The sequence below is a fragment of the Protopterus annectens genome, chromosome 2.part0, assembly GCF_019279795.1.
Source record: "Protopterus annectens isolate FY-2018-M chromosome 2.part0, PAN1.0, whole genome shotgun sequence".
NCBI lineage: Eukaryota > Metazoa > Chordata > Ceratodontiformes > Protopteridae > Protopterus > Protopterus annectens.
Window position 1 is genome coordinate 685,042,125 of NC_056728.1, and position 26,228 is coordinate 685,068,352.

Here is a 26,228-nt window from a genome sequence, read left to right on the forward strand (position 1 = left end):
GCTTGAGACCATGAGTTTGATACCAGGTGTCCATCTCAGTAAGGCCCTTTTGGAGAATGTACGTATCAGCTAAAGAGTCAATTATGGCTCCAGTTTGCAGTCATCGGCGAACTTGGTTAGCCATAGTCCTCCTGTGTTTGCCTGTACTTCTGAGAAGTATATGCCAAACAATAGGGATCCCAGGACCAAGCCTTGTGGGACACCACTTGTGACTAGTTTAGAGTCGGACCTGGAGCCTACTATTCTTGCCGTGTGAATTCTGTCTGTAAGCCAGTTGGCAACCCATCTTGTGACGTAGGGGTTTATGTTTAGGCTAGTGAGTTTTTCTATAATTCCTGAGTGGGGAATGTTGTCAAAAGCCTTGGTGAGGTCAAGGTAGGCTGTGTGAACCACCTTCCCCTCATCTATGGCCTTGGTGACTGTCTCGAAGAAGGCAACCAGGTTTAGTAGGCATGATCTGCCCTTATCAAAGTCGAACTGGGTCGGGTCAAACGTTTGGAGGTTCCCAATGTCTTTGTTAATGAGTTCCATGATGATGTGCTCCATAGCCTTGCAGACCAGGCTAGTCAGGCTTATGGGGTGATAGTAACCAGGGTCAGTTTTGGCCCCTCCTTTGTGGAGTGGAATAACCATTGCTCTGCACCATTCTATGGGCATGTAGACTGTGGAGAGGCTGAGGTTGAACAATGTGTTTAGGTGGGGGGTTAGTTTGTTCTGTAGTTCATGCAAGATGCAGCCTGGGACACCATCTGGCCCCATTGACGCTGTGCTTTTGACAGGACTGTTTTCACCTGTGCGTCTGTGATTTCCGGGATAGTACACTTTTCCGGTATTGTTGTGGGCCCTTTTGGGGGTGAGAGGGGGTGAAGTTTGCACTGAATCTATCTGCCAGGATGTTGACAATCTGGAAATGTTGGAAATATATTCATAAAGGGAAAATGACACATCAAATAAAATAATCAAGGAAGATGTAGATATTAGATTTTACTCTATGTTTATATCCAGTTATATGCAGATAAAATTAATAATCTGGAAAGTATAAGTTATGCAAAATGAAGTATCTCCTATTGGATTCAATGAAAGTGGAATTATGACATTATTAAATAAAAACAACAATAAAAAAGCATCAGGATTGGACTGGATTACTAATGAAGATTTAAGATTATCGAAGGATCACCTAGCTCAGCCCCATGAGGCTACTATGTAAGGCATGTAAAGAGTCAGTGTATATTCCAGTGTATTGGAGGTTAGTGGCATTAAACCCAATTTTTAAAGCTAATGGCTCATGGAGCCAATACCTATAGACCTTTCAGCCTGTTATTTAACACAGAGAACATAATAGAGTCAGTGGCTTTGAGCATTTTAAGTGAAAGAAATGAAATCATTAGATATATGCAAAATGTCAGCATACAGTCAACTATTCAATAACATCGTCGTATTAACCAAAGAAAATAATATGAGGGTAAACCCCATTTACGTAGCTCCATCTTCTGCTTTTGACAGTGTTGACCATGCTGTTTCAGAGAACAGATGAAATAGTATAGATTTGTCATGTGTTGTGGATAAGACAGTGGTTAAGGAATAGGAAATGGCAAATGGCTCATCTACTCTAAATACAGATGTGGTAAAACTTTAGGCTGTGGATAGACTGTACCACAGGGATCTGGCCTTGGCCGTCATCTCTTCACTCTTTACCTTTTAGTTATTAGGGTGCCAGCGGATATCTTGATTTGATTTTCTACAGATGATTTAAAGCTTGGTAAATGTGTTACAAATGAGAGTGACTGTAAAGCTTTACAAGTCTGTCTTGATGATTTCAACCAGTGGGATAAGTCAAATAACATGGATTTAAACATCAACAAAACAAATAATATCTGTTTTTGGACATCGTAGGTGAGATCATGTAAATACACTACAAATTAAGTCACACAACTGCATCACCAGTAAAGGATTTGGGTTTCAATTTAGGCAATATTTTAAATTTGAACTTACATATTGAAAAAACATAGTTACATAGTTAAAGATATGTCTAAAATCTGAAGATACAAGCATTTTACAGCCAATTTGTATGTCTTTGATTAGGCCTAAAATGAAGTACACAATCCCATGTGGCACATATAGTGCCTATAGATACATAAGGGGGTGATCTAGTCCAGATATGTAAAACATCTAGACACTGATATACGTGGAAGTGCTTGGGCTTTAATAACAGTAAGCGGAAAACTTCCTTGAGGCTGTTGAGTAAATGATATAGCAGTAATAGCACTGCCTCCTGGTTTTCCTGAAAGAGTGGTGGGTATTTGTAACTCATTTACCATTCAAGAAAGGGAAAAGTGAGAATAAAGCAAGTTTAAATTACTTTTTTTGGGTGGGGGGCTAAATTTATATCTATTAGACGAGCAATAAGGACTTTCAGCTCATGTTGGAAACTCATTTTAACACTGAATCATTATATCATCTTCAAAGCTTGCAATTTATTTGTACTTGGAAGTATTTTAGATGTATTTTAGTGCAATGGGGACAACCCCCCCCCCCCCCACATACACGCACTCTACCACACTCCATGCCAACATTTTGCATTTTACTCTCTTTTCCACCAAGGAAGTCTTGAGTAAAACATTGCAGTTTGTCCAGAATGAAATCTGCAAAAGAAACCAAATCAAAAAAGGCTATTTAATAATGTGACAGTTTAACTCATGGAGTCAAGGCTGCAAACTGCTAATGAGCTCAATCCCAGCACACTGGGTTTGATTCTTTCAGTTTCCACGTGCTATTTATTTGGCCCTGAACAAGTCACATAACTAGAGAGTCTTCCCAAGTCATCCCTGAAAAGGGAAAGTTGTGTCTAGTTGTTAGCATACTATTAAAAAAGAAGCTTAAAATTACTTTTTAGAGAAACAAAGGTCAGCACTTTCCTCTTAACTTATATTAATATCCATCCTCCTAGGTAGCTGCCCTTTCAAGTTAAATGCAGAAGTCATTTCAAGCTGTTACGTCTCTAGCTAGAACAGTCTTGACATTTGCATCATGATCTCCAGGAAAGGCTTGCTTCTTCAGCCTGAAGTCAAGAAATAAGATTAAACTGAATTGCACTTCCCAATTTAAGTAAAGAATAAAAACAACTGTGGCCAAAATATAAAATAATTACACTTCTCACTGACTGAACTTGGCTCATTTAAAATCTAGAACATAATATATGATATAAATCATGTCTGGATCACTACTAAACTGTTTTGACTTCTTAAACAAAGCTGCCAATACAGAAAGGTTACTGTGAGGTGTATTTGAGGTGTACATCTCACAATGCCCATTTTGGATTCAGAGACAACCCTATTATGGTGCTTTAGCACAAAGATGTCCAGCACTACAGTGGGCTGCCTCTGCTGCAGTGTTAAATGCTAACAAGGCATTTTGGAGGATATGTGCATACTAATTAGCCATGTGCTAGCCCACAGAAATGCACGAGGTAAAGCATTTACTCCACTGAACAATTCAAAGAATCATTCAACTGCATAAAGTAACATGGCTGCTCATGGTCACTTATGATTATGAACACAGCCAAAAGCTCATGTTGACCCACTGTAGCACACATAAGTGCCATTGAATTTAGCAGACAGTGTCAGGTGTGTGTAGGGATATTTAGGGGATAGGTTGGATACATGTGTGTGTGTGTGTGTGTGTGTGTGTGTGTGTGTGTGTGTGTGTGTGTGTGTGTTTAGAAATGTATGTTTGAATGTATGTGCAGGGAGGGATGTTACACCTTCACTTTCCCCTAGACTAACAAACAAATCCTGCAATATTAGGTCAGGGTAACACTAGACACCAAGGATTCTCTGCATCTTGTACCGTAAAGGCACTTAAAAAAAAAAAAAAAGATGACACAGGTTGGGGACGGGGACTCTAGACATTAGGGCTACTCTTCATCTTGTACCTTAAATGCAATTAGAAAAAAAATAAGACAGTGTGGTCTGGAAAAGAACTTTGACACCAGCGATACTCTATATAGGCACTAAAAAGATTCAAATGCTGTAGCCACACTGCATGGATAATAGTTTTTTGTATTACTACTAGACACCTTTGACAACAGCAGCAGCATTAATTCACTGTGTTACCTGAACAGCCAGTATAGCAGGTTATTTCACTTAATAGTAAGTATGAAACACTACTGTCTGCCAGGACTCAATAGATTACAGCAGTCCATGAGTTATGAGGGAAGGGGTACCTATAAGAGACATCAGCAGGACTGTGTTCATTTGGGGAAGGGCTTCAGTACAAAGCTGGGAGGAACAATGGATGACACCAGGGGGATATTTAAACTATTACTGGGACTCACTTAAAAAGTTAATAGAGCAGTGCATCTAGTATGACTATATACTGTTTGCACACTAAGAAGAATTAAACTCTAATATCTGGCATTACTTACTGAATGTAAGGATCTCTGATTTACAAGGGCAGGATAAAACTTCCAAAAGGCCTGCTCTCAGAGTAAGTGACCACTTAAACTGAGAGCCGTTTTTTTTAAATCTGCAACCTGGTGTAAGCCTGTTTACAGGTAGGCCTTACACCGAAGTAATTAATTTATACTGAGAGTAAGTCTTTCAGATTCAAGACAGGCTTACACTAAGAGCAGCTCTTTTGAGATCTGGCCCAATATGAAGAGACATCAGTGATGTTCTGTTAAGTCATTAACAAATAAGAGGTATGTCAGAATGTGTGTGTGTGTGTGTGTGTGTGTGTGTGTGTGTGTGTGTGTGTGTGTGTGTGTGTGTGTGTGTGTGTGTGTGTGTGTGTGTTAGAGAGTGAATGAAGAGGGAGTGCTTATGCTAAAGTGTTGCATCAGCCACCAGTGTTAACTACTGCAGGGAAGTGCTAATTTGCACTCGTGGACAATTCAGCTAAGGACAATTCAGAGACATGCAAATTAGCTGGTAATGAGGTCTTTCCTCATAACAGTTAGCATGTGTCTGAACTGCAAATTGATTATTCAGTGAAACAGCCCCTCTTCATTGCAACTGTTACTGCCAGCCCTGGAGTTCTTTCCAAATTCCCAGGAAACTGTCCTACAAGTTTAAAATTTATAAAAAGCTGAGAAAGTATTTTTTATAACTTTGTGACTTTAATACATATTTCTGAGCCCTTCTTATTTTTTAATTTGTTTATTTGAATGTATTAGGTACACTGACCCTAAAACCCTTTTCAGACATGGCTCAGGCCTTGAAAAGTCAACACAATGAGTGTAACCCATCAAGTGAAACAATTTGTAGATTAATCATTAAGAGATACAGGTTAAACACTTCAAGAGATATCTAATTAACAAGAGATTTAAATAAATAAAAAACGTCCATAGTAGTAATGTTAACTTAGAAATTATGTCCAAACAGGCAAGTACATAAATTTTGAAAAGGAGATTCACTTAGCTGCAAGTAGAAATTGCAGCTTTAAGTCACATAACTGGATAACATTGCTTGAAGAGTTTATAATAATAAAAATTTCACAAATTGTGTATTGAATAAGTAAGAACAGATTATTAATTCAGTAATGTAATGAGTGCTGGGCATTTCAGAAAATTGTTTTTATTTGTTGACTAGCTCATTCACTCCAATGGAGCTCAGGAAGTTTGCACTGTAACTTCCAATGGGCATTGTCCAAGTCTTTTGACAGAATCAAATGATGCCCTCACATTTCAAACAAATGTTCATATCTCTGGAACCATAGGGGCTATGAAAGAAGTATAAATAGCACACACTTTATCACAATCCTTTTTTATACTGGTAGTATTCTTTAAGTTCTAGGTCTTAAACCAAATTTTATAAGTCACAGTAAACACAGCAACTATTACATTAGTAATATTTTGTAAACAACTTACAATATCTCAGCAACCACTCAGGTTACACACATACCATCAGCAACATTTTATTCATCTAGTCAAGCACTTTCATATGATGCTAAGGAGTTCTGTCTGTGTTACTTGGTTGTTGAGATATTTAAAAAAATGTGAAAATTATATGTATAAAAATGAATATCATGATTACCATACCTATTTACCTGCACTAGACAGAGGTCAAATATTAATGCAGTTGAGTTTGCCATTGTGTAAACTTCAAGATGAAATCTTTCAAAACCTTGAACGTAGCATGGTTTGGGAATTATTGATGCAAATATGAACAAACAATATTTGATGCCTAGAGGCGTCAGTAAGAGTTAACTGCAGATGTACCTGGGGGCATCACTCAGATGTAATGACCTAGGGATAGCTGCTGCAGGTAGACTGTGTTGAAATGCATATTAAAAAAAAAAAGTAAGCCCTTTTAAGGTAAAAGCTATAGCTAATAAACAGTAGTGTGGAGAGAATTACAAGAGAAAAAATAGAGGAACAGTTTTATTTAGAAGCATTAAGTGTTTTCATTCAAATGTGCATAACGTCTTCAGAGTAAAAGGTATAGTAAACACAAATATTTTATAAGTAAAAACACACATGCTGTCAGCAACCATTCCTAAAATTATACAGCATATCACAAATTCCAATCCCTATTACAAATCAATATACAAATAGTTATTCCTTAAAGAACAAGCAATATTTGAAGTGTCATTCAGACCTTGAATATTCCTTGGATATTCCATGATATTCATATTAATCTTCCACATCTCATTTCTGTATCTGAACATCCCAGCCCCTCATTTCTATCTTCACTTTCTTTCAAATAAGGATTTTAAAATGTATTTGAGGATCTTTGTTGAAAAAAGACATTGCTTCCACAATACCTCAAATTCTGTAGTTCCCTGCTAAGTCTTTACAGTCTTTCAAAATCAACTCCTCTTTCTCTTTGTCATCTGGAGAATATGCTGTAGTGAAGGAAACATTAAGGAACCTTCATCATTCACTACTGTAACCATTCTGCCCTGGGTTTTGGGGGCATATCTGCCCTCTCACTCTTTTCTTGCCTAATTCCTCGGTCATAGTACTCACCCAGTCCCTGAGGTACCCTCTTTCTTGAAAGAAAGTCCTAATATCTTCAACTCTGGTAAGATAACAAGCATTCTGTGTTATTAACCTGGAAGCCCTGCTAAATGTACTTTTTAGAATACCCTTTTTGGTATATCATGCTAGAAATATCAAGGTACTTACTACCTCTGATTTCTTTTTTTACAGATCATTGTATACAATCTATCATCCATGCTGGTGTTATATACTTTGACGTCCAAAATGTATACCTCACTTTTACTTTTTTATATTATAAATTTAAAAACAAACAGGAGTTGTTAGTAAATTTGAAGAACACTTGCCATTTATCTTTCCCTGGCTTCCCAAACAAAAAATATCATCTAAAAAGCAGCCAAAATACAAATTCTTAGTAAAGAAATTGGAAGGAAAATTATTCTCCATTCCTTATTCCAACATGAATAAATTAGTGTAAGTAGATTCCATTAAGGCCCCAGACCAACTCTGCTTACTTAGTACATTTCTTTTACAAAGATTAAGTAGTTGCTGTTCAAAACAATTTCCAGAAAATCAAAAAATATACACGTCTAAGGACTTGTCTACTTTTACCACAAATTATCTTAACAATGTCCAGCCCCTCTCAATGGGGCATTAATATAAACAGAGACATTATATCCAAGATAAACACAATTTTACTGGATATAACCTTAAGATGACAAATCTGATTTACAAAATCAGAAGTGTCCTTAATGATATGAGAACTTTCATAACTATGGGCTTCAGGAAATGGTCAACAAATGCTGTCAGAGGCTCTTTTTTACAGCTTTGAGATGAGACTATCAGCCTAAAAGGAAGATTACTAAACAATTTGTGAATTTGGGGAATGCCAGACTTAACAGGCAAAGGAGGATATTTCACTGTAAAAAATAAAATATTCTAAAGACAAGTGATTCTCATTCAGCATACCATTCAAAAAAATTGGTCTTTTCATAAGATCTGTTTACTTATTTTCTCTCAACTCCATTAAAACTACTTTCATCTGAATACATTTTGGACTCTATTAACACTAAATAAGTACATGTCTCTGCTAACATAATCCAAAGATCTTTATTATCAACAAGCATTTCAAAGTTTACCTCTCATCATAAGTAAAAATATTTTGTTGTTCGTAATAAATTCTTTACTATCAGACTCACACAAATTCTGGAACTCGGATAATATATAATCTAGGGGTGGGGTTGTAGCAGCTTGGTTTCCTTAACCTGCGATAAATATTTAATTGGTGTTTGTTTAGAAACCATAGCTTCAACGTCACTTTTCTAGCAAAATTTTACAATAAATTATAAATTATGCCAGATTTGCAAATTTCATCGGTTCATATCAGGCCATTCAAACTTTAAAGAAACAAATAATCCAGATTTATAACATTAAAAACATCTTTAGCAATGCTAAAGTCCAAATGTTCATCACTTACTTTCAATACAAATTCATTATAAATGTCTCTTGTTTTAATATCTAAGGAAAATATTAGCCATGGCTGCATAATCTCACTTATTTAGTTCCTCTAATTACATCCTACTTGTTCACATGAGGTTTCCAAACATTTCTTTGTTTTGGTCCTTTTTGAGAAGTCTGTGATTATTGGAAATGGACCTGTTTGAAAATGTCAAGTGTCCTTCACATACAGATAAAACCTCCGATAGATCTGCTGCTCTAAAAAATTGGACTTAATGCTGATCATGCTGGCAATGGACAGAAGGGCTCAGATGGCATGTTGTGACTGGATTTCTAATCAGAAGAACTATTATCAGCAAGACTCTAGCCCAAAATTATTATTTTTTTAATTTCTTGTATTTAATTACTTTTTTCATTAGCAGAAGCTCTTGTCCAAGAAGACAACATCACTTTGTGTATCTCTGCACTGAAGTCCAGGGAGGGATAAGTCACCTTTTTCCATGGAGACTCAGAATTTACATTTTAGGGTTATCTTTCTTTATTAATTGATAAAAGTAGCAACACACTTTAAGAAAAACTAAGAAAACCATGTGAAAAAAATAGAAAAATATGTTATGCAATTTTATATGACTGTAGGTAGTGTAAGCATAATTTATTGAATTATACTGCTCTCCGTGTATTAATAGAGTCAGTCCAGGTGACAGCAAGAAATGTGAAACTATTTTCTAAATATTTTAAATGGATTCTGTCACTGTAGTTTAAGTACTAAGAAAAAAGAAAAGAAAGCATTGACTATGTAAAATGCTTAATAAATTAAGAGCTCAAACTACATTTTCAAATGGTTCTTCTACTAACAGTGCTAATACTCTATTTCAAAGAAATTTCTAAAAAGCTACACACTGTCACAATCAACTTTTTGGAATATTTAGGACTTAATAAAGAGTATAAGTTAAACTAGTTTCAGGGGTGAACCTTAAATATGAGAAGTGCTAAATATCAGGAGCAGAACATTTTCCTCTAGACATTTTTCTGGAATGGAACAGGACATAGTTTCAGAAGTCTGCCTGCTGTCCTTACAGTGGTGTAGATATCTTAACTGGCAAGACATGCTAAGTACTCTGAAGTTCCCTACCTGCTGGAGGTGCTGTTTTATGGTTCTGTTTTATCCATAGCCATGTTGCCTTACCATTCCAGCAATGAATGTGCCCTTAGCTAGTGTCACAAGAATCAAATCACTAGTGACACTAGATAACGGGACAAGTGTCACAAGAATCAGATCACTAGTGATACTAGATAAGGGTACAAGTGTCACAAGAATCTAATCACTCACTAAAGATCACAGGTGTGTCTCCTCAAATAGGTGATGAAAGGATAAAGGGTATTAGAGGTCCTGCAGAGCTTATGGATTAAATGTGGCAGTGACTACTATAATAACTATTTGTCTAATGATCTCAGGTGTCTTGCTTGCTGATGTGAAATTAGCAAGTTAAGGCTGAGAGAACAGAACTGAAAACTTCACAAATAATGGTACAGCCACAGTTGTCATATTTTGCCCCTTATCAGGGACTGTTGTTGTCTGTAACTACTATCACCTTCTTAGTATTAACACATGCTTATTTTTTTCTTTGAAGCAGTATATGCCATGGAAATAAATGTTCAGAAAGACAAGCAGACAGGAGAAACCAAAATCCTTTCTACCTCAGCCATTAGTCCTGAAAGTATCCATCAAAGGGGAGTAAAAGTGTATGACGATGGCAGGAAAGTGATATATGAAGTCAGCTCTGGAGGTGCTGTGGTAGAAAATGGAGTGCACCAGCTAAGCTCCAGAGATGTAGCCGAACTTCTACAGAAAGCAACTCAATCAAACAGTAAGCCTGCTTCTGAAGCAGTAACTCTGTCACAAAGGACTGTACGAATTGATGGAAATCCTCTGCTAAGGAAAGAGCAAATGCTCTTCAAGGAAGCAAAATTAGAAAAGGTACATGGCTCTGGCTTGAGTGCAGGACATGAAAAGGGTGTGGTTTCAGCAGATGAAATTCCAAACACCAATGCTGAACAACCTGTCACAATGATTTTCATGGGTTATCAAAATATTGAGGATGAAGAGGAAACAAAAAAGGTCCTTGGCTATGATGGGACCATGAAGGCAGAACTGGTCTTGATTGATGAAGATGATGAGAAGTCACTACGTGAAAAGACTGTAACTGATATATCAATAATTGATGGCAATGCTGCTGATTTGGTCTCTGGAAGGCCTCAGTCAGACACAACTGAGCCCTCCATGTCAGAATGTCGAGAGGAAAGTGCAGCCAAGGAACCAGCGGCAGGTACAGAAAAGAAAAAGCGCTGTCAGTGCTGTAATGTCATGTGACCTCTCTTACTTTTCCTTGTTCTTCTTATCTACCAGCACATATAGACATACTCTCTCTTACTAACAAGCATTTGTTTGGTACAGTGAACTGGAGGTTGGAGGGATCTAAGCATATAACTACACTGTAGGCTACAGCTTATTTTTCTCACGGCATCAGCAAAATAATGTAGCATATAAATGGTGAGAAAAAAATTGAGTGAATCATTGTGGCATAAAATTTCTTTAATGTAAATTAGCAAAACAACATGCTACCTTCACAGTCCATTCCTGTTAATTCAACTGAATTGCCTAACTCACAACCATTAATGTTAATAATAGGATATGTCCTAGGAATAGGTGAGTCCATTAAGCAAACTGGAAAAATAAAGGTTGTGTGGGTCTGTGGATAAAACATTCTGATCATGTTCCACAAAAAACTGATGTGTTGGCACTGTACTTGGCATTTGAAATGTATTATAATCCTATAATATTCCATTTAATTAAAATGGAAAAGGAAATCTAGACAGAGTATAGAAAATGGGTAGACACTAATACAGTGCACCACACTAGAAAATTAAAGGGTATAACTAATTGTTTTAGTTTCAGTTATTATATGCTTTAAAACTACATTCGATAGCAGCTGGTCATGGCAAACATATTACTGTCATTACAACTAGGACTATTAGTATGTAAAATAAAATATAATAACAAAAAGCACAGATTGACTGAATGTGTACCAGGGAACATTAATTATCTTCATGGCTTGCTGTTGCCGTTTTGTAAACTTCCAGTTCACAGTACTATAATTCTAGACTCTTACCTGAAGTTAATGCTGAACAAAGTGAAAATTGTACAGTGTTTAAAAGTTGCAGTATGATTACACTGCAGTTATCTTTTTTAATTTAATGACACAATATGCCTTTTAGTAATTGTGCCTCATTTTATTTAATGAGCCAAAATGGGTGGTTGTAATATAAAAATGTTACTATATTTAATTAATGTGTTTCAACAGGTCCTGAAACAAATATTGTTTGAGTCTCCTTAGGAAATATTTAATGTGATTCAATTTTAGGAGATACCATACATTTTGAAATGGAGAACTTCTATCTTTCTACCTTTCTTTTTTGCATTTTAAGATTTTTTGACAACATACTCATACGACATGACTTTATACTTTCAATTATAAGATGCATTTGAAATATCAGACTTTTCTATCTTTCAAGATTGCAGTGGTTTTGATATAAGGTTTCTACTCTTTCAGAGATGAGCTAATATAAAAACTGCTGCTTCACCAGTCTAGACATATTCAAGTCCTTCCTCTGTTCTCTTTTCTTTCTGTGTTAATAAGTTCTAAACATTAAATGCAACTTTAATTAGGGTGCACATAACTACAGACTAATCACATCAGATTAAGCTTATTACCTGATCGGGCAGATCCAGCGTCTAAAATCCATCTTAATAACATACCCAAACTTAGTAAGTGTAGAAATGAGTCAAAGTACAGAAATAATATTTTAGAGACAAAACAATTTGTACACTACGTGGTCTGAGTAATAAAGACAGCTCCTGCTTCATGGGTTTGATGTAATCATCATCAGCAAAGAAGCAGACAGAACAAGTAGTTGTTACTCACTTATATCAACGAATTACTGCACATTCTCCAACCAATGGAAGAAAAATGTGTATATGGGAAGAGCAAATGTAAAAGCCATAAAAATCAACAGTTTTATTTTAATGCACGATTAAAACAAAAATTCAAAAAAGCAATTTTTTCCAGCATCTCTTCACTGATATTTGTAACACCATTCCTTACGAGGAATACAGCTGTTCATACTCTCTAGTTAAAGAAAATGTATCCCAGCTAAGACGACATGTCCTGTTTGTTTTGTACATTGTGATGTCCAACAAAAGTGTCTTCTCTTATATTTCTGTGTTGCAACCTGATGTTGATTAGTGAAACAGGATGGGGCTTATAGTGTTCTTCTATGGGAAATATAACAAACCAGTTATTTATTTATTTTGTCAAAAGACCCATTTCCTTGGGAAAAGGGGAAATATTTTTATATTTTCAGGTTTAGGAGTAGCCTTCTTCCTGTACTTACTACTTGACAAAGTTCCTATGTATCTCAAGAACTAAATGCAGCAAGCCTAAAGACATTTGGGTATCAGAAAAAGTTCAATTTCATCTGCATAACAGTTTTAAAGCAAACAGACTACGTTTCTGAAAAAAGAGGTCTTAAATGTCAGTGCTCAATGATCTTGTTCCCCTATGACAAGATATTTTTCAGTCATATTCATCCATGTGGTAAGGATATTTACATGTACTGCGGAAACCAGTGTCCTATCATTAGTTTTCTTCAAGGGTAACCACCAAAGGAACAGTTAGTAATTTTTAGCAGACCATGCTGACAGAATACTAAAATGATTTTCTGAGCTGAAGACAAATGTAGCTTGAAATTTCAAAATTCAGCAGTAGGTGTGCTAGAATAAAAGTAGCTGCCATAGTGCAACCTGTAGCAAGCACTACTTAGAATGCTGTCTATGATTCCAGCAGTTACGTTATGTGCTCCAGCACATTCGGGGAGTATAACTTCCTAATGACACCTACACTGCCCAGTCAGTGGAAAGCAAACAGCATACAGCTGGCTTGGGATTTACAGCTGCTTTAAAATGAAAAATGTAAGCCAGCAAACTGTGAGGCTGAAAAATAAATGTATTTAGTTAATGCAATGCACAAAACAAACCGAGTACACTGAGGAAGGCTGGGTTGTGTACCAGCCAAAACCGGTTTGTTTTGTGCATTGCATTAACTAAATAAATTTATTTTTTCAGCCTCACAGTTTGCTGGCTTACACTTTTGGTTTTGGATTTTACATTGCTTAAGCCGTGCAATTGCCTTTCATGCAGGGGGAACTTTTTTTATGCTGCTTTAAAATGAACCATATAAGTATATTGCTTTCTCAGTATAAATACATCTCACTGATACAATATTTACTGTTTCCCTGTTCTGTCAATAATAGCACCTGCAAAAACATGGTGTGGAATTGTTTTAACTTACAGTGAGATTTGTGATTTTCTGCTGGTCTGACACTTGTCCCTGCTAAAACAGCAGTACAGCATTTCATATTTTAGCAGAACTATTGTATGTAAATGATGCAGGGATATTAGTGTAGGTGGGCATCCGGCTTTATTTCATCTCTGAGGCAGGGAAGTCGGAATCATGTGGGTTATTTTCCCAAGTGAGAATCTTGGGATATCTACACAGCATATGGGACTAATTCTAATACTGACACTGTAGTGAAGCATGGCAGACATAAGCAAAACACTTAAGTGGCACTATATTTCAGATAAGGATGCAAATTCATCCTCTTGCCGTTGTTGAATTTTTCCAAATGAGTGCAACTGCCTTTATTCATTATGATGTCCAAATGTCTCCTGTTCTGTAATAAAATACCTCGTTATTCACTGATAAAAATAGTTTGCAGTGATCTAGATGGGTTTAGTTCACGTTGTCGTAAGCTGACAATATCGAATACGATATTGTCGGCACGACAATGTCGAAAGTTCAGAACATTGCGCAGGTAAATTGAAATCTCCGTAAGGGGAGATTTCCGTTTACCTCAATGTAGTGCAGTCTTGGAGTTGGTATATTTAAGTAGGGGAGGTGTGGGGGGTGCAGGGGGCTTGCCCCCTGCCTACGCTAATTAGTTTTTTTAATTGATTTTTTTTACATTATTCGATATTTTACTACTTTTATCAATAAAGTTTGACCTTTATTGATTCGATGTAGTAAAAGTTTGATAACGTGTTATAGACGCGATCTAGATAGCTTACACAAGCAGCAATAACACATTAAAAATTCACACTTAAAAAAATTCACTTTTCAGAAATATAATACATGTAAGCAAATCATGCATAGACATATTTACCTCATTTTTTATGATCTCTAAAGAGTGATGTTTAGCATTTATAGCTTATAGAATAGTTTTAAAGACAGAAGACAAATAAGTACAGGAAACAACCTTGTTTCTCCTGGCACATTATAGGTTGTGTTTGCTGAGTGAAAAAACATAGCCCACCAAAATAAGACATTTTAAAAATGCACTATACTAATGATGTTAATGTTGTATTTTTTTGTGAGAAGGCACAGAAACTATATAGAATTAAATAACCATAATAAATATACAAATCAAAGTTTCCAGTGCGGAGAATAATAGCACCTACAAAAACATGGAGTGGAATTGTTTTAACTTAATTTTGTTTTAACTTAAGCATGTCGGGAGTACATATTTCTGTCTACAATAACTTACTGGTGTCTGGCCTTTATGCTGCCTCTGGACATGAAGCTAAAAGTTGGTTTAGGATATTCACATTTGTATCCTAATGTAGAACACATTATAGGTTATTTAATGACCTGGGCATGTTAGGGTGCACCGTGTCATAGGATATCAGCATGCCTCAAGTGGGGTTGCAAGGCACAAGACAAAGCTGAGTGCATTATGTACCTGGGAAGTACTGATATGCAGCATGTGCTCTGGGGCGCTCCAGTTCTGTTATACAGTGGTGCCTCTACTCCAAATTTGTAAATACAGATTCTAAAATTGTAAAGGAAGAAAGTGATTACATAAAACGTGATCCCTTCCAGCGAATGCTTTGAATGAATTAATTTTGAGCAGGATGCTATGCCCCTTCCTGTATCTTTATAAACTTATTAAATGAGCTCTGTGCAAAAAAAGTAACCTCTTCTACAGTGACAAACAACACGGCCTGATGCCTGATCAACCTGGCAAGGGCTGTCTCTCACTGCAAGAGGCAACACTCAGGAATACAACTTTTAAGATCAGCAGTTTATGTCCAGCTGCAGATGGCAAAATCATTTGCTGCCTAAATAAGTCAATGCAGCGCTGGAAAAAACACAAATCCTGTTTTAAAGAGCAGGCATGGGCAAAATCAATCAAGAACTGAAATGTGATGAAAGAAATCAACATTGTGTTCAAATGCATACCAATCATCTTTCCCTGATTGCCAGCGATGTCCCTTATTTTGATTCAAACTTTATCTTTGTTTCTCTCAATCCCTCCTAAAACTGATGACTTTAGGAGAAAAGGTGGTAAATTACATAATAAATAATGCCAGTAATTACAGTCATAGACTTCATTTACATAAAAAATGTATATTAATTCACATTCTGTTAGTCTGTCAATGTATCAAGTTAGTAGTACTAATATTTTAAAAGTGTCCTAATTGTCACTGATTATTTCCAGATTTGTCCCTGATTCTGGTGAGATTTGCCCTGATTGCTATGAGAGCTATGTTCAAATGGGCTCTCATAGCTGCTCAATTCTGACAAGTGGTCAGAAAAAGTCATGTTACACCCCTTCCCAAATTCATATATTTGTAAGTATACTTCTTCCTGGATGCATACTTCATGAGTTAGAGCTGTTACAGGGCTTTGTAGACTGTCTTGTATTATATGGCTACACAAGAAAATGTGTTATTTAGAAGCCAAAATAGGTCAATCTTCAAATGAGCTGTGCACTGCTTTGTTGTAGAGCATCAGACATGACTACAGTTATTTACTTGCTTTATTTAGTTCTCATCTCCATTTGCAATATGCAGTTTAATTTTAAAATGCAGGTTATCATTTGCATTTGCAGACAATAATCCTTTTAAGATAGCTGACTTCCATATGTGGATAATGTTTCCTTTCCTGCACAAGTGAAAAACAAACAATTCAAACATAAATGCATTTGACTCAATGTGGCATTTGCTAACAGTAGATCAGTCAAAGGCAAGCAACTCCCCTATAAAGTATGCTATGCTTTAAGGATAGGTGAGACTGATACCAAAAAACAGCTCCAAAGAAGTAATGATAATACAGTTAGACGCTGACAACATGATGAGACTCCATGCATTTTTGACACAACTGGTATAGCTTTATAAATACACTCCCAAGTAAACAACTAGTGACCGCAGTGGCAAATTCAGGGTGGCTTGTGGCTGGCAGCTGTCACGTAGACATGTGTCTTCACTATTTATGAGTCAAGCCTTGTTGCTTGGAGTGCCACAGCTTCCCTGATACATACTGGAATAAAGTCTCGGGACACGTGTGTTTTCTCATCTCAGGGCATGTGTGCCCACTCGTTTGTACATATCTACATCTAGCATGGAGTGGGAAAATCAAAAAACAGTCTGTAACCTATACATATATGTTTTATTATAGTTCCTTTCATTTTTATTGCATTTCGTTTCAATTTCTAAGATGCTAATTACAATTCATTGATAACAAGCAATGTAATTAGGCTGATTATTAACAGGAAACCAGTGCATGTTTCTCCCCCATGCCTTCACAAAACATCTTTTTTCAAGAACTTCCCAGGTGAATAACTATATGCTTTCTTAATTACATGCAAGATAGGACAGGAAATAAGAAAACAGTCTCTTTGGTTGAAGCCAAGGAGGTATGAATCAGTTTGCAATGTGCTCATAGGAATTTATAATATGAAAAGTGATCTAGAGGACAAATAAATGTTAGTCATTACCATATGTAATCAAATGCAATATATTAAGAATTTGCCTCTGTGACTGCACTTAATTACAGAAAACAATGATTAAAAGAGAGCCTTAACTTCTTAAATATAACTTTTCATAGAAAACATGATATAGCTTCTGTTTGAATTTATATACTGTAATACTCTGGAACTGTTTTTTTACAAAATTATTTTATTTTAGTTGTGTCTTCCTGCTTGATATGAATGATACACTTGAAGCTTATGTTTCTTAAATCAAAGAAGAGAGGCACCATAGTGCTCCCAGTGAACATGTAATACAGGGAATTGCAACAACAGAAAAAAACAGAAAGAAAAGAAATAGAGTACATTTATTTTATCATTTCAGACCTGATATGCATTCATGGATAATATTCTTTATTATTATATGATCAGTATACTTTATGAGCAGGTATGATGTACTGTTTTTGGAATGTGTAACAGTGGTTTCTTTTTGTTTAGTTTCAACTGTATATGATATGTGTATTAAGGCAACATTCTCCTGGAATTGCTTTTCTCACAACTCATGTGAACATTAAATTGTAGTCCTACCCCACTCTAAATGATGGAAAATGATTTAGAATTTCACTTTACATGCAGTATCCACACTAAGCTTTGTCAGTAGAAAAAAAATCATGAACATAGGTATACATTACGCACCCCATGGCAGATGCATGCATGTTTTAAGAGGGTCTCATTTTGCCTAGGGCATAATAAATTTCACCTTCATTCATTAATGTATTTATTTATTTATTTATGTTTTTAATACTTACTTTATGTAACTCAGGCTCACTGGGGAGCTGGAATCTGTCTAGACAAACAGCTGGCATAAAGCAGAAAACCAGTCCTGGACAGGGAGCTTATTCTTCACAGGAAAATACCTCTGTTTCAAACACATAAATTAAATTGAAATGCCAGTGAAGAAGATAGCGGTGAGATATATGCTTATTATATTACTAGCTATCCAGTAAAAGTCTTTTAATATGACCGTTTTAGTGTATGTGTTGTACATTTACATGTAGGATATATGCTACAGAAAAAAAGGACAGTTGTGTTGTGAAGGCATATCAGCTCAAAAATATGATGTACAAATCAAAAATTCCCATCCACTCCCCTGGCTATACCACTGATCATGAGGTAACAACTCAATCAAAAATACGCATGCATGCATACAAATGCTCGATTTACCTGCTGCATGCAAAACAATCTAGATATGCAAGCAAGTAGGAAAGGTGAACATGTCAGTAAATGAAAGACTACCTAAGGAAGTATGTGTTTGCCATCTGCATGCTTTTACAAAAAAAAGAAGTTTCCTAATGTAGATGCATGATTAATTTGGGAACAGACACAGATTATTTAGTTTTGCTGTGTCTTTTTCCTCACCTTTGCACCTATCAGACATTCTTGAGCTAGCTCACTGTAGAGCGGAGTGGAAAGACTGTCATCCAGTCATTTATCAAAGTCAGTTTAATCTGTCTCTGCCATCAAGCATTTGAACCAAACCAACTCTCATCTCAATGGTTTAAGGATCTGGCTTTACCCCATCATGGACATGACGTCCCATGTTTAAGGGCAAACCCTAATTGCACTTAACCCAAGGAGATACTTGATGGCCAGGTGTGCCACATTGCAAAGATGGAAGAGAATTTTACTTTCTGACTAGCCTAATCCCACCCCTCACAAATCTAGTGTGCTTACCATGGATATAAGGATGTGCAGCTCTGGCCCTGAAATGCATGGTCACTCCCAATGAAGCACGGACATCTGGCTGCACTGCTTGTTCTGCACCCATTATACTCCATAACAATACCTGCACCTGCAGTTAGCTGCAGCACCTTTAGGGAGCTACTGCAGCTGTGGGCTGATCAGCCTTCCTCCCCTGTGGTTGATGAGCTGACAGTGGCCATTCACTCCCACCACCCCCTTTTGATGTTTTCAGTATTCAGAATGCTGTTCAGCCATGGGCAATTATCAGGGCTCTGTCCCTCTACACCATGGAACTAGCATGCATTATAGCAGGGGAAGGTCATGTCATGTGCTTTACATACTAGCAATATACAACTTTCGATCATGTGAGTTGTTCACTAGTGTGATGCATACAAAGTAGAATTCAACACAGTCATAGTTATATGACAGTAACATGCACACATGGCTACATTTTTATATAGTGTGGATTGCTTGCTGATAGGCAACTGATAATTTACATGTTATGTTTTTCTAATAGAATATTTACAACTAACTATAATTAGTTAATTTAATTATTTACTTTTTGTTTACTAAAACAGAATTTGCATGGCATGCTTTACTTATCAGTAACTGACAAATGATGGACAACATTAACATGACACAATTGGAATATTTACTTTTGTATGCTAATGTAGAATACATTGGGGGTTATTTAATGGCTAAGGCATAACAGAGTGTGCTGTATCATAAGATGTCAGCATGCAACAAGTGCATCTCAAGGCGCAAGTCAAAGCCGGCTGTATTATGCACCTTGGAAGAACTGATATCCTGTGCTACAGCATGCTATAGAGAGCTCTGTTCCTATTATACAATGGCTTAGTACCGATTTATTATTTATTTATTTAAATTTGTTTACTTGGGTAAGACTCTAATCAAACAATGACCAATTACAGTCTCAGCCTTTACATGTTTACTCCAAACATACAAATGCAAATTCTAAAACAGTAAAGGAAGAGAATAAATACATAAAGTAGTATCAATTCCACTAAATGAATTGAATGAACTAGCAATAAGCGAGCTGTTATTCTCCATGAGCTAATATATGCAAAAAAGGTAACTTATTTTGCAGAGAGAAACAACAGAGTCTCATGCCTGATCCACCTGTCGTAGGCAAAGGCTGCTTGTAATTCACTGTAAGGTACCACTTCTTTAATACATACACTATACAGCCATCTGTAATCCTGGTAGATAGCCTTATGTGTCTGAATGCTGCCCCTCATGTCTCCACTTCTTTCAATCTGCTCTAATCAAACTCACATTATTGGATTCAAGCTCAGAAATAAGATCATAAATGCTATTAATGGGTGTGGGTCATCCATCAGGATCCCCCTGGCTGGCACCTACTCTTTTGAGCAGCTTGTATCCTTTAAGGTACTGCAATAACAGACCAGCTAAGTATGACATAAGAAGTGCAAGTTAGCAGAGTTAGACTTTTGCAACTGCCGCACACATTTTAACTATAAAGTATTTTCCTAGATGCCTGCAGCAATTTCAAACTATATTAAAAAAGGCATAAAGACTGGTATGTGATAGTAAAAGACATTGCAACTGCAGTTTATATGTCAAAATTATTATAGCATTGGAAGAGGTTGATGTTTTCAATTTGTTATGGAGTCTTGCAGATGTGATATATATATACACACACACAAACACACACATGTGAGAGAAGACATACATATACTTATGGATGTATATATATATATATATATATATATATATATATATATATATATATATAATTTATATATATATATATATGCAAAGAGAGAGAAACAGAGAGAGGTGTAAACACATATATTAATAGATATATCAAAACAAAGGCCCTTGAAACATAGGATCATCAAACTAAAAATATGGACAACTAATGAACATAATATTTGAATACCAAATTGCACAAAATTATCTGTTTCTAGTAGGACTGTGGGATACTACTCAGAAACATGTTTAAAAAAACATAGTGACAAAAATTATGGAAAAATCTAAGCACATTATCAAAAAGACAGTGTAAAATCTGTGGACTTTAATGAACTGTATCACAAAATTCAACCACACACAGCCATTTTCTTTTTGGTTCTGAAAAAGGAGATGTAAGATGTATGCTCCTTTAAATTATTATTTCCTGTAGTGATTTACTGTGCAGTAGACAGCTTCAAAATTTACATGTGATAAGGGGGATTCAGAAAATTGTTTTAATGGGTAAATCAAGCGTAAAAAGTTGGAACATACACCTAATAATAAAGACATCCTAAATTAGGCATAAAAATAGGAACCTTCCTCCAAAATAGGGACACTTGGCAGGGCTGAAAATAACCATTTAGCTATATCCATTTGTCTGTAAATATATAATCTGCATTAATTTATCTATATATGCTTTTGTGTACATTTATATTTATCTATCTGTCTACACACACAGTGTGTGTGTGTGTGTGTGTGTGTGTGTGTGTGTGTGTGTGTGTGTGTGTGTGTGTGTGTGTGTGTGTGTGTGTGTGTGTGTGTGTGTGTGTGTGTGTGTGTGTGTGTGTGTGTCTATAGATGTAGTATTTTTAATTGAACAGATAAAACATTGACAGGCTACTGCACATGCTCCGAGGATTAACCTCAGAGCACGCAAAATTGAAGTCAAGTGTTTTTGCATGGAGCAAGCTCTCCTGCACTCTCCACTCTCCCTGCTAATTATATATACTATCTGCAAGATTGCACAACCCTCAGAGAAATTGCTTATTCCACTACCCAGGGACTGTTGATCTCACTCACCTGTTTACTGTCTGTTTCTGCTGAATAAAGCATGTTGACCAAACTGCTACTGACTTTTGAGCATTACGCTCCAAAGTACCACACACACACACACACACACACACACACACACACACACACACACACACACACACACACACACACACACACACACACACACACACACATATATATATATGTATATATATGTGTGTGTGTGGGTGTCATTGATATGGTCAAATGGTGCAATCATTACACTGAAAGAAAGCTGGGTTAGCTGATGGAAAATCATCTGATCGAACTTTGTTGGCTTTGTTTCAGTGCAAGATAGCAAACAGTAGGGATCAAAGAATTTGCCCTTTCTACATTGTAGAGCAATCTCAGAGTTGGTATATCTATATATATATATATATATATAAAATTATCAGGGGGTGTGGACCAGTTTTTTTTTTATCTTGTTGCTCTCAATTATATGAGTATACGATTAAGTATCATATACTCATACATATATATATATATATAATTATATGTAGATTGATCAAAATGCACAACTGTCAAAGCAAAAGCAGTTGTCCCCCCCCAAAAAAAAACAAAACAGCGAAACGAAAAACAAATACAACAGGAAACGTTTTAGACATAATTCAATAGTGTTACTGCTATGGAAAGAATTTTTCTAAAGTAAGATGCAGGCTCGGGTAGGGGCAGGAGTAGGCTTACTGTTTGCATGTACTAGTAAGGGTAGAAACAGTGGCTTCACCTCTTTAAACTGCCTTACTAAAGCATGTTACTCAAAACCCTAACTCTGTTCCTGTCCCTAACCCCAATCTCACACCTTATCTTCGAAACATGCCCCTAACCCCAACTCTATATCTTACCTTAGAAACATGCCCCTACCCCCAACCCTACACCTTACCTTAGAAACATTAACATGTTCCGTAATTTCCCTTCTGTCTCAATTTTCAGCTTTTTTCTCATTTGCTGCCATGACAACAGTCTTGTCTGTACTCAATGTCATCCCATGTGCCTTCAGTTTAGTATCCCATTCCCCTGCCATTTAATGACATTTTTGTTCAGAGTCTGCTTGTAATGCCACATCATCTGCATATAGCAACATGATGATCTGTCCCCTCCGACCTGTTTGCAAATATAGGCCATCACCAATATGAACAGTAGTGGACTCAGAGTTGAACCCTGATGCACACTCACTCCCAGTGGGAACCCCTCTGTAAGTACAAACATTGTTGATACTTGTCTCATTGGGTCCTCTACATAGCCTACACTAATTCTACAAATATGTCCAGAGCTTTGAACTATCACCGAACTGCCCAAGTCAGCTTCATTAGGACCTTGTCATGTGCTTTTGTCAAGTCTAGGAAGGCCCAGTTAGACTCTTTCTTCATCTCTAGCTTCTTCTCAATTATCTGTCTCACTGCAAACATTGTGTCAGTTGTGCTGCATTCTCTTCTGAATCTGAACTGCTCATCTCCCATCTTACGTTCTACTACTCTGTATATTCACTTAGCAATCACCCTCTCTGGCCCTTTCATGTAGTGTGACAGGAGTTTGATACTTCTATACTGCCCACAGTTGTGAATGTCCCCTATGTTATTGCTCATGTTTTTGTACACACTGGTACAATTATTTTCCTGTCATTTGGGACAAGCCTTTCTCTCCACACTGCTATGACTACCCTCAGGAGCCATATCTCCTCTAATTCACTCAACACCTTGATTATCTTCCAGGATAAGGTCTTCTTCCTCTCTCATCATAGGCTGTATCTCTGTAGGGTTTTCTTTATTCAGAAGCTGCTGGAAGTACTCCTTCTGTCTGTTTTTATTTTCCTGTGGACTGGTGAGCATACAATTGCTGGTATCCCTTATGAAGGGTGTCTAATAATTATCTTCCTTATCTTTCTGTCTTTGCCTTGCAATCTGATAGAATTTGTTTGTGCCATCTGCTGAGTCACTTTCCAGAAGCTAGTTGAATGCTTCTAATGCCTTGTTCTTTAATATTGTGACTGCTGTCTTAACCCCATTGTTAGTCAACCAGTTTTCCATATTCACCTGATCCAACTTTTCTGTCTCACAGTTTTTCTTGCTCTCTTTCTTTCTTTTGATAATTTCCTGGACTTCTTTATCCCACTACCAGCTTTCCTTATGTACCTTATTTGCATACCTGAAACAGCAACATATCTGTTCTTCATTCCTCATAGATGCTGTGTTGAGATGCTGACATTCTTATTCATCTCTGTCCATTTCCTCTTCTCCCTGAGGTGCTAGAGTCCTGAGTGTCTCATTGAATTCTTGTTCTTTTTTCTCCAGACAACTTCCAGGTCTTCAGCTTAGTCTCTGCTGCCTTAGAGTCTTGTCTGTATACTGCTTGCAGCTGATTGTGCCCGCCAGTGGTTTATGTTGCCAACCATTATTTTCAATGGAGGTGACTTGGCTTTGTTGGTCTGCACCCTTTCCTTATAATGTGGAAGTCTACCTGAGTTGCATGTTGGCCACTCCTATATGTGATCTTGTGACTGTCTCTCTTGCTGAACCATATGTTGCCCAGCATCAAGTCATTTGCCAGTTTAAGTCTAAAATGGTCTCTCCTTCTTTATTCCTGTTGCCCCACCCATGTGGTCCCAGGCAGTACTCATATCATGCCCTGTGTGCCACCATACCTTTCAACCTCATATCTCAAGAAATCTGGACAAAGCCAAAAATAAGGGGGATAAGAACCCCAAAATAACACACATTTTAAATATTGTTCTTATAAGCTTAGAAAATTGCTAGAATAAAAAGGTTTTGTGTTAGCATGCATTTTTCTGAAGGATATGAAGTCTGAAACTCAAATGACTGTCATTATTAGTGACTTCAGTCCTCAACGAGTTACCAGAAAACCATAAATTGTATAAGGAAAAGACTAAAAACTGGTGTAAAAAAATCTGGACATTCTGCAAAAATCTGGACAGTTCAGAGGTATGTTTGCACTGATATGAGCATTTAGGTCCCCTATTATCACCACCAACTCGTGCTGTCCTTCTTTATTTCGTAGGTTCTGCAGCTGCTGTGGGAATGTACTCTTTTTCTCACTGTCACAATCCTGCTCTGGCGCATGGGCTATGATTATGAATTCTGCACTATTTTTACTCTGGAGTCTGATTGCTGAGTCTATCACTAATTCTGATGGCATCCCTTACCATCTTCTGAAGTCTCTCCCTCACAATTCCCACACCATTTGTAGCCCCCCCAGTAGTAGAATCTGGCTTTGCTACACTGTCCTTACATTCTGTCTCTTGGATACACATGTTCAGTCTCATCCTTGCTATCATGTCATCCACTTTCAAGTTGCATCCTGTGAATAAACCTATACTGAGTGTACCAATCTTTAGTTCATGTGTAGCAAGTTAATTCATTCTACGGTTAGCTTTCACTCAATAGAGTTATGCCAAGTAACCCAAGCTGGGCAACTGGACCCTGGGCGACTACTGGGCTTTATTGTGGTCTTTATACTGGTCAATACTGATCAACAGAGACACCTAGACCCATCCACAATTAGCATGGGTCCTTGGGGTAGGTCAGAATAGGACAAATCCTCAACTTTCTTATCACTGGCAAATAATTATGCACATTTATGACTAAAACACCTACAGCCAGTTTTTGCGCCATCAAGTGACCATCGCTGATATGCTGCAGAGTCTGTGATCTGCGTCTTCCTATCTAGAGGATACTGTGCTACACAGTTAATGCTTAAAGTGCATCCCTAAAGTGGATGGTCTATATGGTGTGTGCTAAAACGACCAATGCTGTCTGTGTGCTTGTTTCTTTGTATCCATTGTATAATAATTATGAATGGTGTAAGGAAAGAACAGTACATTCAAAGTGCTGCTTGAATGAAACATCTTTTCTCTATGAATATATTTGTCCATAACAGGCAGATAAGATATGAGGATGGTGCACTCTAAAAATAAGCATGGATACTCACTCAAAGGAGCCACAAAACAGAAGGTATTTATTTATTAATAAAACATGCACAAGCTTTCACATCCCATGTGCTTTGTCAAGTGTTATAAAATCACATACCAGAATGAAGTTTATATTAAAACAAAACGAAAACATGTGACTGTAGTCATCCAGTCATATTCAACAATTAGATAAGTTGCTTAAACTAATTTAAAAGCCCTAAACTGATTTAAAGTGACATTGTCCCAAAAAAATATGTGCTCCCTAACCAAGCTGTATTACTTCAGGCAGCAACTGCAGGTGCACGACTCCATTCTAAATATAACTTTCCCTTTTAGGATAGTTGAACAAGCACAATCCAGTAAATGTTGCCAAGCTGAATGGTACTCATTATAGCATTTTAGAGTCCTAAATACATCTTAGCCTACTTACTATATTTACAAATAAATTGCTTATAATCATTTATAATCAATAACATAATAAATGGTGAGACAGATATAAAT

General features: G+C 36.7%; 1 protein-coding gene across 3 annotated transcripts in view; it reads left to right on the plus strand.

Annotated features, from left to right (window-relative positions):
- The window catches only part of LOC122793190 (paralemmin-2-like), a 1,494,700-nt gene that overhangs the window by 1,043,482 nt on the left and 424,990 nt on the right, over nucleotides 1-26,228 (plus strand). For 2 of the 3 annotated variants that reach the window (XM_044061018.1, XM_044061019.1), the window contains one exon: nucleotides 10,027-14,401. In XM_044061018.1, coding sequence (XP_043916953.1) covers nucleotides 10,027-10,766 — 740 coding nt within the window. In that variant the 3' untranslated portion in view covers nucleotides 10,767-14,401. Of the gene's footprint in view, nucleotides 1-10,026; nucleotides 14,402-26,228 lie in introns of those variants that run through there. The other variant, XM_044061016.1, reaches the window with a different exon arrangement.